The sequence below is a fragment of the Rissa tridactyla genome, chromosome 5 (assembly GCF_028500815.1).
Source record: "Rissa tridactyla isolate bRisTri1 chromosome 5, bRisTri1.patW.cur.20221130, whole genome shotgun sequence".
Lineage (NCBI taxonomy): Eukaryota > Metazoa > Chordata > Aves > Charadriiformes > Laridae > Rissa > Rissa tridactyla.
Genome location: NC_071470.1, coordinates 16,580,673 through 16,594,387, shown reverse-complemented (window position 1 = coordinate 16,594,387; position 13,715 = coordinate 16,580,673). Strand labels below are relative to the sequence as shown.

The window sequence follows — 13,715 nt, the reverse complement described above, 5'->3', positions numbered from 1 at the left end:
GTCTGAAGTTTTTTCCACTTTGATCTACTTTCATGCCTGGGAAGGCATCTGAAGATACAGTGATTTTCTATTTATTTTTCCTTCAAGAGTTTAGTACATCTCTCTTACCTCTCCATTTTTTTTCTTTTTTTATACCACCTTCTTTTCTTTTATTTGGGAAAATTATTTCCATGTAAATTCCTGTGGAAGACACCTCATAAAGCTGAAATGTTACTAACTTTGCTATTAATGCCAACTCTATGTATTGCTTAGGAATATCATACCTGTGGAGGGGTTATCCCTCGCTGATCCATCTTTATGTGGTCAGAAAAGCTTCTCCCTACATTTTCTTAAATAAATGCCACCCAGAGGCTTCATATGTTTACACTTTGGATTGTAAAAAGTACTTGTTAATTAATGTTCAGGAACATCATTTGATATTCCCTATTTGAACTGAACTTTGGGGTTGTTCTTTTGTTTGGCAGGCTAGGAAAAAAGCTCATGAATGGCTTGAAGAAGCCAGTTTTTCCACCTCAGTAGACATAGAAGAGACGCTAAAAGAAAAATCTGAAGAACCTGGTGAAGAAAAGACTGAAAAAGAAGATAAAATTGACAGTGATAAACTAGAATTAAATAAAAACAAAACTGTGGAGGTAAAATAGCTTTTGGAGAATAAGTTTCATTAAGCTAACTGTAATACTTTGTTTGATGAGATTACTTCTTTATCTTTGTGTGTTGGTTTTATATGTTGTCCGTATTTTTTAAACTCATGGAACTATTAAGAAATATTAATACATAGCTACTCACTGTAGACCCAATAGGAAACTAACTTACATAAATATTTTTACTGTTAGTCTGTTCCCATAAGTAACTTTCGAGGTAGCAGGTTTTTATTTTTATTGTTTTTATTTTTTTCTGTCTATGTTTTTGTGTGTATGCGTGCATATACGCAACATACAGTGAGCCAAGGGATTCTGTGGTATAACGTTGATAGCACATTGAAGTCATATCTCAGTGTTCCTTGGCAGCTCTCTCTCCCAGCAACAATACATGGAAAAAAATCTCAAACTTTATTTAAACTCTTAAACAGTTTAAATCACAAACAGACAAAACAGAAATTTTATTTAGGCAGCTCACAAGTGTTAATTCTCTTTAGGAAAGATAGTACTGAAGGCTAAAAGTATTGCGTCCATTTAGACAACCCCTCTTGTTGATAAGGTTAATTGTGATTTAATATTTTACAGCAAGCTACAGCAATATTAAATGTGGTTGGTATCTTTGTCAAGAATTTTGAATGAGTCCTAACAAGGAAATTATCTGTCATGTTTCCTTACAAAAAAGGTCCAAAGGAGAAAACAGGGTTACACTGTATATATGTGATATATTGCACATTTCCAGCTGGCATCAGCTTGTAAAAGCCGTAATGCCAGAGTGCTAGATGGAATTTTTTATCATTCTTGGTAAAACCCACTTTTTTATTAGGAGAATTATCCATTTGTACTCTGGAGATTCATCTGAGGGATGACTCAGTACTTTGGGCTCCATATGAAAGTAGTTATGACTTATTCGAGAGTTAAGGGATTTTGTATTCGTTAGGATGAGGTTTAAAAGTGCTATGTTAGAAAATCTGAGAGCCTGACCTAGTTCCCATCCAAATAAATGGTAGACTTGTTCTTACTAATTTTCAAGGATGAGTATAAGGTCTGTGTTTTATAATCTGTGGATATTTCATTTTCCAGTATTGTTTGTGAGGATGATATGGCTGATATTACTTCACGATGTACGTGGTGGTATTTCCAGTTGCGGGGGGGAGGGCTCCTATGTTTCAAATCCTTTTATATGTATATGTCTATTTGTATATTTATTGTTGTTGGTGTTGATGATATTATTCCCTGGTTTTAATTTAAGGAAATCTACATGCTGTCCATTGAAAGTCTGGCTGAGGTAACTGCTCGTTGTATTGAACAGCTTCATAAAGTAGCAGAATTAATTCTACATGGGCAGGAAGTAGAAAAAACAGCTCAAGATCAAGCAAAAGTACTGACAAAGTGAGTATTATGTATTTCATATATGAACATTTGACATTTGCTTAAAACTCGTGAAGTTCTGTTCAGCTTTTGGCACTTGAAGACACAGTTAAGTTCATGGATCAGCAAACAGGATTGGCTTCAGGGGTCCTGGTGCTATATTTTCTCATGTAACCGACTTACGTAGACTACCTGTCATTTTTCGACATGGCTAACCTATGTATGTTTACAAAAACATCACCGATTCATAGGCTGAAAGTTGTTTCTGCTCCAGCAAGTAAATGTGCGGGCTAATTTAGGTTGCATTTCCTGTTCCCTCTGCAAAAGTTACTGTGCTAGCATATATAGAATTTGCTTTTAGAGTGCATAATGCAGTCTTATTATCTGCCAATAGTTCCCTGCTCTAGTGTTTATCTGTCAAAAATCTACAAAAATCAACCTGTAGTTCTAAACAATAAGACCACACTTGTCAGCAACTTTGTAGTAAACAATGACAAAACATACATAAATTCAAGAAGCCGGTTTATCTAGTGGGACTCAAAATTCAGATCTCAAGCTCTCTGTAGTAATTGATTCTACTGGTTTCAGTGGTTTTTGACGTTAAGATGTTGTAAGCGCTTGAGTCCTAATTAAGTGAAGTATTAAAGCAAGTGCCTATCTTTAAGAATGCTAGTAACAATAGCAAAGTCCATAGGAACACGTCAGTCTAAAACATAGTACTTGAACAAGTATTTTTCAGAATTAGAGCTGAGGTATTGTGCACCTTGCAGGACGAGGTTCTACATGATGCGCTTGTGAAAGTTAAGCAAAACAGTGAAAGATCTAGGAATAGAACTAGATCTCTTTGTTTTCTCGTATTTTAACCACAAGGGTACTTCCTCTTTCAGTAGAGCAGAGGTTTTATTGTTTAAATAGGAAACTTCTCACTGTTCTCATTAAAGTTTGATGTATTTCCAACAGTATTATTAGGAGTTGTGTTGCTGCAGTCATCACAAAAACGATAGTTAAACTAGAAGTTTAGAATTTGAAAAATTGAAACATTGCCCTATCAGAAAAGACTAATGTTTGAGTCAACGTGACATCATCTTGCTGCTGTAGTGAACAATGGATTTTTCAGTGGAGTAATATAAAAACGGTATCAGGAAAAAAGGCAACCCCAAAATATTTAAAAAATTACTAGAAGCAAAATTGCCTTAAGAACATTCTTGGCTTCTGAGATTAAGTTTGTGCCTGGGACAGTCATAGGGTTTTTATCTGTTGACAGGACAAGGATGTATTTTTATATTTGTCTCTCTTTTTTTTGAACCAGTTTAACAAGTGCCATGTGCAATGAAGTTTCATGTTTATCAAAGAAGTTTTCCGATTCTTTAACAGCAGCTGGGGTAAGATAACAGCATTTTATGTAGCATTTGGGCTTTTTTTAACAGAATTCACTTCTTAAAACAGAAATCATTACCCAAGTCCAGTGGCCTTACATGAGGTACTAGGAAAGAGGGCACTTCTTTACTCAGATCAAGAACACGAAGCATTTTTACAGCAGATTCCCTGTTGCAGAGAAAGATTATGAGTCTTGATAGACGGCAGTGTGTCCCCTGCTTTCTAAAATCTCTCTTTCTAAACACCATTTCCCATTTTTCCTGACTGCCACTCAGCGCTCCTTTTCTTCTGGTACTGAAAGGGCCCCACATTTGAAGTCCCACAACTTGGTATTTTCTTCTCCTACTCAGCCTGTCTCTTTTGAATGCATTTGTCTAAAAGTTATTAACAGATAAGACTTCCAATACCTTAAGATGGTTTCATGAGCTGTCGTCTTAGCCTTTGCTAAATCTCCTGGCCTAGGGCCACTGTCTTTGCAAAAGGTTTAAGAGATTAGAAAATCTGTTTGGTTGTCCATCTTAAAAAAAATCACTCTGACTTATATCTCAAGATATTTCATTTAGGAACATCCATTTGTCTGTGAACATCTTTGCTAAAAATAGTATCCTGCCTTTCAAGACGTTTCAAAGATGACTGGCATCTGAGTACTGTAGCAGGATCCAGAGGCAAAAATTGTGCTGTTGCTGAAATTGTTCTGTAAATGAACTGATCACTCCATGAAAAGGAGTAAGAATGGATTACTCCATGAAAGCACGAGCATACATCAAAGGAAATTTTCCCAGTTCTCCCGTGAGCTCTTCCAGCGCATCTCAGAGCAAGTCTTTTCAGAGTTATTTGTGGAGAACACGATTTATTGGCTTGCTTTTATTCTGAATAATTTACATTCCTTCCCATTACTCTGGGAGAAACTGCTTGTTTTGCATTTTGGGATTGTATTTTAGCATATCTGTGTGTGACGCTAGCAATAAATACATGCATGGACATATAAAAATAAATTGCACATGAAATATTAAGCCAGTTCAACTCAGAAAATGGGAAACTAAAGCGTTCATAAACATTGCATTAGGATTTGTTCTTACCAACTCTGTACTGTTTTTAGGACCAGATTGCTTTCATGGACATTTGTGTGGACACGTAAGAAATTGAACACAAAGACACTTCCCATTGCCAAAATACTCTCTAGAAGAGCATTTTAGTAGGGCAGGCTGGTGATCTTTATGTGCTGTCCCATCCCTGTAGGCTTTTGGAGGAAGATACGGGCCTTTTGCTTACCATGATCAGTAGGAGAGTAAGGAGCACCTGTCACATGGGACTGTAGGAAATACACATCTTCGTCCATGTCCCAGTGGTTCAACTTCCTCCTCATCCTGCCAACAGCACCCAGGTTCACAAACACATTCCAGTATCCTGCAAAGGGCATTAACTCGTGGGAAACTGAGAAATGGCTTAGAACAGAAAATACTGATTTTTTCAAACATAATACCATCCCTCTAGTTATACCTGTATAATTCAGACGTTAGTTGTCATGCTGGCTGTACACGTAGTCTATAATGTTGCTGAGTGAGCAGTAATGCAGAAGTAAGAAATAATAGCTTTGTTTGCTACGCAAGATTTCTTTAATACTTTAACTTATTGATTCATACAATCAATAGTATTTAATTGATACTGCTCTCCACCTGTTTCAGTTTATTGACAATCAACTGAACAGTGCACTTTGTAATGGATTTTCTAGTAACTGACAGTAAAACTGCTCCTCCTTTGTCTAACCATCTTCTCTTTGTTCTGCCATCTTTCTCCAAACTAAAATTAAGTTGTTTATGTTTCTTTAAATCTGTAATGTGAAAGCCACAAGATTGTAAGTGGAAATCCTTGGTTAAATTAATCAGTATTGTGTTTCCTTTGTTCTAATAAGGTCCACCATTTGTTATTGAAAGAATGCAGCTCTTGCTGGAGGTTACTATCATTCTAAAAAACCACAATGCAAAAAGCAGTGAGAATAAAAAAAGGAAAGAACTCTTTTGCCATTTTAAAAAGCAGAAGAAGTGGCAAATCTTGGTTTTTAGCCTCTAGTAGTGTCACTACTCATTGTACCCATCTTTATTCCTGTCTGGGGGTTGAGAAAAATGCGATGCATGCTGAGCTGTATTTACTGGCCAGCCTGCACCGTCCAGCTCAACATGTACTGCCTCCAGACTGGGGATGTGAGTTTCACTTCTTTTTTCTGCCGCAGGGGAGCTAATCTGGGCCTTTCATTTCCTCCTAACCACAGATATTTGTGAAACTTCATTTTCCTTCTGACCTGTATTTTTCCTTCTTGTTTCCATGAAAATGAGCAAGGAGTTAAAAAATTTTGGAGGAGTTGAAAAGGGCACTGACAGACAGATGGACATACAATGTCATCACATAAATCTCACATCCATAGGAAACCAGGCAATTTGAAAATTGATGAAAAAGTAAAACCCTGGGCCTGTCTTAGTTCATTGTATTCAGTGATAGAAATATGTAGGGTCTACTGAAGTGTGTATGAAATGTAGACACAGTTATCAGGAATACTGTGAAAAACAGTCTGAATAAGAATCAAGGTGAAGCAAGACCTTTATAGAATTCATAAAGCCGCTTCTCAGATACCAATATATTTCTGTTAAATGTATTTCTTGTCTTGGCATTTTATTCTATTTTCTGTTTTACAGAGCAGTATGAAGGCAGAGGTTCTTAACCCCATCATCGACAGCGTGCTATTAGAGGTAAGCCTTCACTTTTTTCACATTAGAAAATGTTCTAGTAAAATGATTTTGAAATGAAATAGTTGCATTTATGTCTGAAGAAAGAACTATATAAAAAGTAACGACAATATCATTCTGGCTCTTCAGTGACAGCTCACAAACCTCTCGTTTTTGTATTCAGCCTTTCCCACAACTACTATACTTGTGATATTGCATTTACTGAGGATCCTTAAGAACTGTGTGACTGAAGGGAGGCTGGCCAGCTCTTAAATTCTGCTGCTGTATAGGTCAGAGCACAGGAGACAATTCGCAACGTGCTGTTTAACCCTTTCTAACCTATACACAAGTTACCTGGGATAAGTCTATTCTTACTGTTCCGTTACCTACTTCAGATATTGCGAAGTGTTTAGAATCATAGAATCACAGAATGGTTTGGGTTAGAAGGGACCTTCAGCAAGACGGGTAGACGTGGTGCTGAGGGACGTGGGTTAGTAGTGCCTTTTGTCAGTGTTAGGTTGATGGTTGGACTCGATGATCTGAAAAGTCCCTTCCAACCTAGAAAATTCTACGATTCTATGATTCTATGGCCTTAAAGACCATCTAGTTCCAACCCCCCTGCCATGGGCAGGGACACCTCCCATTAGACCAGGTTGCTCAAAGCCTCATCCAGCCTGGCCTTGAAAACTTCCAGGGACGGGGCATCCACAACTTCCCTGGGCAACCTGTTCCAGTAGTTTCAGACTACTCTGTTCTTTAAAATTTGCAGGTATGCCACAGAGCTTCCCATCCACAGGCATTTAGATTTCTACAAAGATTCACTGTCTAGCAGCAGGCTTGGTCAGCCCATGGATAACCACGTGTCAGACTTCACCAAAATGTTCATGAGTGATCTCTTTTATTAGACGCTATTATCTATGAGTTACCTCTTCTATTAAACACCATGAGGTATTTTTCATCAGAAAAGCACAGTGAGTAAAACATGCCTCAGTTTTACTGAAAAGAGAAGAGATCAAGAGGGAGTAATACGCTCATAAAGTACTAAAATGTGTGCTATCTGCAGCACAAATTCTTTTAACTCTGTTAATTCGATCACAGTTCTCTTTAAACATAAATAAACATATAGTAGTGACTACAAATTGTCATTCTGTGTCTAATAGTTGTGTTTCCTTAAAAATGAGGAAAAGATTGTTTTACAATAAACAGTTTTGCACTCAATTAACAATACCTTTAAGGAAAATCATGGCAAGTTGACTAGAACTGTAGTAAAGATTACTATACGGTTCCTTTTGTTACAGGGTAAATTTGCTGTTGCAGCTGACGTATCTTTCTGTGCTCCAGGAATTGTAAAATCTGGGAATGTTTGGAATTGTGGAATACAATGTTTTGTACTTCTTAAATACCATATTTGTATACAAATGTGTGTTAGCGCAGCCTAGGTTCGTGGAGAATTACAAGCTGCTATACCATTCAGTATTAGAAATTCCAAAAATAGTAGTACGTGTTAAAACCTGATAATTTCAGTGACACTTCTTTTACCTGCAGCAAATTCAGAATTAGTCTGTTGGTGGAAAGACTAGCTGGTTTGTATTTAAAAAGTCAAATCTACTTCTGAACACTGTACCATTTTATTCTACGCACATTACAAACAAACCTATCCAAGAGTTCAAACTGGGGGGAAATCAGATTTCTGTATAGCGATTCAGGCTATCCCTGTTAGCTGTACACGGTTGTAATTTGTCATTTTTGTTATCTACAGATTCTAAAATCTTGTGTGAATACATATGTTAATATAGCACGATGCAGATGTTAAAAAAAAAAAAGTTTATTTAAAAAGTACAATGTAATTCCTGAAATACATGACAACTATACTGATGAGCCCCGTGTTTTGTCTCCCCATTAGGGTTGCAACAGCACTACTTATATTCAGGATGCTTTCCAGCTATTGCTTCCAGTGCTGCAAATTTCACATATCCAGACCAGTTGTTTGAAAGCACAAGAGTGACAGTTTCCCAGCAGTTGTCACCATGGGGCTTAACAGAAACCACAGACCTGATGTCTTTGATGTATGCCGATAGAAGAGATGGTATGAGAGGTGTCTGGCCACTTGGAGTCCTCTGAAGACACTAAACGCGGTTTTGCACATACAGTATTGAACAACATTTTGAAACTCTTTCAGACTTTTAGACTTTAGAAGTAGTTAGTAACGTGAGTAATTTCTTTTCCATTAAACTATATCCTTTGCATTAATTTAAACTGAAGTTTATTGATGTTAGCATTGACTTAAATGCAGATTCTAAACGTTGACGCTTTCAGTTGTAGACAATGTATGAGGCAAATTGGAACGTAAAGTTTTTTAAAACATTTCAGCCCAAATGACCATTTCCATTGTTTGCATCCTGTCAGTTAAAAACATATATTTCAAAAGTTGGTTCCAGTATTCAGTTTTAGCCAATGTGAACAAATTATCATAGTATTCTGCTTGTTAAATACTTTTTACGGTAGCAAATAATAACATCATCATAATTTGTACCGCTTACGTAACACTTTGTGTTGAAAGAGTTGTACAGTAATAGGCATTAACTTTACTAAATTAAAATTATGGAGGATATGCACACAGAATTATACTGAAGAGAAATTTTCTGAGCCAGTTAAGAGTATGGGTAAAGCTCTACATTTGCTGACCCATAATTTTATATTCATCTATGTCTATTTCTGACTTCCAACAGCTGAACAACATTGCAGGCTAAAGTAATCTTTTTCATATGCAAGGAATAGAAAATTTCCCTTTTCTTTGGCAATTTAAACGCCCCCAAAATAATCTCCTCTCACATGTGTTACATGTGAGAGTTTCGGGGCATAGAAAGGAAGTTGTGAAAAGAAGTTATGAGAGAATGGCTTTGGGTGGGGAGGTCGTATGTCAGAGCAATCGCCTTTTCTCTGAGGCAGGAGCTAGACAGAGCGTTAACTGAGCAGCAGGAATGACGTTTCATAATAACACTAGCAACCGTGATAATTTGTCCATAGCTTAAAATCCTGAGCTGTGAACCTCAGCGTTTATTTAGGCTAGTTTACCTCATAGACAGGAAGAACCTTCCAATATTTTATGTAGCCTGTTCTCCTGGATTTTCATTGTTTACTACGTTTCTTTACGCTATTTTGTATTTTTTCCCTCTCGATACACTCATGAATTGTATTTAAATGCTTTTTTAATTGTAGTTAACATCTGAATATGTTTAATCATAGAAGCATAGTTCATACATCATAAAAATAATGAAAGAGAGCATGAAGAAATACCATTTTTGTTAGAAAAGAGAAACCATGCATCTGCTTTGCACATGGTAACTTTTATGAGTCCAGACAAGAGAGGACAGAAAGGTCTGTTTGTGTCTTACACTAATTGTGGTCCCTGTTCTGCTGTCACGCACATTGTGACTTTTCCGTCTTTCGTTATTTAGAGATGAAATTTTCACTATCCCTGAAATAAGGTTTATTACGCAAAATCTGTTTTCTGCCACCCTGTAATTGAACAGATTTGAAATATCTTTCTGGGTAAGTAGAAGCAGTACGGTCTTCAAATCCACTTGCACAGAATGTAAAAAAAACGCGTACAGTCATGTGAACAAAAATAAGAAAGCCCCTTGGCAGCTGCAAAGGCAGGCAAAGCTTGACATTCATTGGTATTTATGCCGTAGTGAACAGCTAACGTTACCTCCACGTGGGAAAAAGAGGGACACGGGAAAATGCAAGTGGGAAGCAGACTTGCTAGCCCAAAGGTACGACACAGCTCCCACCAACCATTGGATCCACAACACTTCCGCCTGGCATTGCTTTATTTCTGAAAGCATCTTTTCAAAAGCTTATTACAAAATAATGTTTAGTGGATGCAAAACACTGCGTCATACCCAGTGCTCCTCTGGCTTTTGTACTTACTTGACCAGGGGTCGTTCTTGCATACACACTTTGATCCAGAAGAGCAGCTCCTCAGTGCAGATTACTGGGGACCATGTACTTGCTCCATACACTTGATTGTGAGCAATTATCAGTTTTAAAGACGTGGACACCAGTGAAAGCATTCAGTAAAAAAGGCCTATTTGTTTAAAGCATTTTTTTTCTGTTGTTCCGTGCTGGCAAGCAGAACATAATACCTGTTTAAAAGCTTGTTTATTTTTGGAAGAAACACTGTCAAAAAAAATCTAATGTTTTCTCCTATCAATCATTGTATCCCAGATTTTTTTTAACTTTAATTTTATCATTATTTTTCATCAAGAAGCCTTTCTGTCCACATTGGAGTAGAGCTCTGCATCAGGTATCTGTAAACGCAGTATTACTGCCAAAGGAGTCATAGAACATAGCAATAGCTGTTTGATACTGTTCCTGTGCCGAGTTAATGTTTTCAGGCATAAATGATTTTAGTGACTTTTTTGTATGGATCTTTTTTTTTTTCTCTGAAATGCAGTGCAGGCTATATAGTGTTCAACCTGTCAGAAAAACATGTTGAGTAATAGTGGTGCCTTTTAGCAGAGGCTGAACAATATAGTATTAGAAGCCTCAGGGGATAATGTTTGAAATCTTTAAGGGGCATTCTTAAGACAAAGATTGCTTGTCTGAGATACTTCTTACTAGATGTTTCACTGCCTTGCTTAAATTAGGTATGTATTGAATAAAGTTCCTTACCCTAAAGTAAAAGAAGTTATAAAAAGTAACACGTGGACTTAAAGTATTTTCATCCATACAATGTAGGAAGGGAAGTAGGACAGAATATGAGCATAGGGATACTCCATCTGGTCTCAGATGCAATCATCTTGTCCTACGAAAACTGAATATTATATTTTTAAATCAATTTTACGTCAATAATATTTCAGCAGAAAAGTACGATGTGGATGTAACCAGAATATTTTGTTTACATTGGTTTGTATTTTTCCATCAGCCAAATAAATAATTTGCGATACCAAACTGAGACGGTATACTAAAAAAGAACGTTTTGAAGAATAATGTGATGGGAGGATGTACTCAGTGAAGTCTTTCACATTCTGATTTTGTGATTTACCTTTGGAATGATGAGCGTGATTTTACCGAGTCTGACAAAAACAGATGTTGCCTTAAACTTTTAAGGGAAAATGTTCTTTCTTTCATCAGCACTTTTTTCCAGGTCAGTTGACTGAGTGTGCCTCGGCACTTGCCAAACTACTAGGTTTTAAGTATTTATTTCAAAAATAACCTAGATCATGAAAATTACCTGTTCTCTTGAGCAGATCTGTTTTTCATGGCATTCCATTCACTTCTGAGCCTGCCTTTTTATGCAGAGACAAAGGAGACAGGCTTTTGCACTAAGTTGAGAGACTTATCAAGATGAAACTTAAAACGATGTCTGCACACCTCCAGCCTTGCAGATGGATTACTGTGTACGACTATTACAGGTCATCACTGAAGGATGAGCTAGCAGTAACCTATTAGACAAGCCATTTGCTGTATTTTTTAAGGTATTTGATTTTTTATTTATTTTTTTTTAAGGCAAACAAAACAAAGCAAGCTGCAAGTTGTTTGCTGCTTTTTAGGGTATAGTCTATTCTAGTCTATTCATGTGTAAACTTCTCTTCCCCATGATTTGCTCCTACGCTCCAGTATCCATTGCTTGAGACAGCTAAACAAAAGAACTGTCTCTTCCACTTTTTTCATGCCGCTTAGATCATCCACTGAAGCCGTTAACATCTTCCTCTAAAATGTGCCTCAATCGTATAATACAAAATCACAACCATTATAATTTGAGATGCTTTTTAATGGTATTTCCAGTGTCACCCACCAGTCGGGATTCATAACAACTTTAATGAGTCTGAAATGCCATAGTATTTTGAGTGACAAATACAGATTTTCACCTTTTTTCTGATGCACAGAAGTGTTTTTATCATAGAAGCAGTCACCCAGCTCATAGGATTATCTTTGAGACATTCCACTTCTATTTCAAATGACAGCCCTGTCCTTTCTGTGAGTCTCAAAAGAATGTAAAGAGTGGAAAAGGACTTTCCTGGGCTCTTTTTAAAGCCCATCTCGGAGCAAGGCTTAACGTGACACCATCAGCCAGTCTGACCTACTTTGAAATTCTCACAGTCTGACTGGAAAGCCCTCTGGACTTTAAACACTTTTTTTTCTGTCTCAGGTCTTTGTTGCTGAGAATATGAGGACATAACCAGCTGCTTTTAGTGTGCGACCTGTACATTTCCTGTGCTCTCCTTCTCAGCATTCATAATATTGACAACAGCGTGCAGTTTTAGAATTGAAAATAAAATGTCAAAAATTGAGCTGCGTTAACAAGATGGAAGAGGGAAAACTATTTTCAAAGATTAAAAAAAAAAAAGATGTGCTTTCTGGAAATATGAACAATTTTGAAGGTTGGATTAGAGAAAAGGCTCTCTAAAAGAATTTTTCAGCATTGTTCAAAATAAACAAGTGATGACATCTGATTAGTTCCAGCAGAACTGGAGTAACAGCACTTCTGAAGTAGAACAAAAATCTGCATGAACTTGAAAGAAGTAAGTGAAAGATAAGAACATTCAAAGAGGAAGAGCTCAAAGGAAAGAAGACAGCTAATTTGATCACTCTGGATCTGCAGTGCTTATTCTTCCTTTATTGCCTGCACCCCAAAAGTGCCTGAGCACACACCTGCTAAATGTGTCCTTATTGGTCTCCTTTCCACAGCTTGCCTTTGCAGTCCGTGGAGGACGTTCTCTGGTTGATGCAAAGCAGAGCACTAGCTCTTAATTCTGCCTTTCAAAACTTTCACCCAAGGAGTGAAAGAGTATTTCTGAGGCAACACTGCAATAATGTGCAAAAGGAATCATAGAATCGTCTAGGTTTGAAGGGACCTTTCAGATCATGGAGTCCAACCATCAACCTAACTTTGACAAAAACCATCACTAAACCACAGCACTAAGCACCATGTCTACCCATCTTTTAAATTACTGGGTAATTCAAATAACTTCTAAACACCTTCAGAAGCCTCTCAGCCCATTTTCTAGACCTGTAAAACTGCAGCCCTACTCTTCATGCCCTTACTTGTCTCAGACACTGTATCAGCAGTTTACACAATGCCAGTATTTAAGGTGATCTGTGCCTTTCCTCCAGTTCCCTTACCAGTTCTGCCCCGTGCCCATTTTGCGCGTTTCCATATGCTTTCAGTTTTGCCTTCCCCACCAGGTTTCTTCACCCCACTCTCCTCCACCTTCACATCTCTCCCCACTGGTTTCAGAGGTTCTTCCCCCCCGCCCATCATCTCGTGCTTGAGAAGCTGCACCAGGACATCCATTCTCTCCTCATGTTCAGTTTTGAAAAAGCCAGACGTGAAGACAAGGAGTTAAGAGGACATGGGAGGAGAGAAAGCCAGAGGGTCTCAGGAGAAAATGGGAGGACACTAAACTGGTTGCTTTTTAGTGCCTGCCTTCCTCCTCCAGCATAAGGAGGTTGGACTAGATACTGGCTGAAGTCCCTTTCAACCTGAATTACCTTAGGATCACATTTTTTTCTTACCAGTGTCTCCCCGTTCTCCCCCTGTTCCCTATAGTTTGGATCATAAGTTGCAAGACAAGGTAAACTCTACTCAACAGAGATTAAAATC

General features: G+C 37.6%; 1 protein-coding gene across 5 annotated transcripts in view; it reads left to right on the top strand.

The window, feature by feature from the left end:
• Nucleotides 1-11,070, top strand: part of FAM114A1 (family with sequence similarity 114 member A1) — a 39,060-nt gene extending 27,990 nt beyond the window's left edge. For 4 of the 5 annotated variants that reach the window (XM_054203614.1, XM_054203616.1, XM_054203615.1 and 1 more), the window contains exons 10-14: nucleotides 465-632; nucleotides 1,888-2,027; nucleotides 3,316-3,388; nucleotides 6,074-6,127; nucleotides 8,007-11,070. In XM_054203614.1, coding sequence (XP_054059589.1) covers nucleotides 465-632; nucleotides 1,888-2,027; nucleotides 3,316-3,388; nucleotides 6,074-6,127; nucleotides 8,007-8,108 — 537 coding nt within the window. In that variant the 3' untranslated portion in view covers nucleotides 8,109-11,070. The remainder of the gene's footprint in view (nucleotides 1-464; nucleotides 633-1,887; nucleotides 2,028-3,315; nucleotides 3,389-6,073; nucleotides 6,128-8,006) is intronic. The other variant, XM_054203617.1, reaches the window with a different exon arrangement.
• The last annotated feature ends 2,645 nt before the right edge of the window (nucleotides 11,071-13,715 follow it).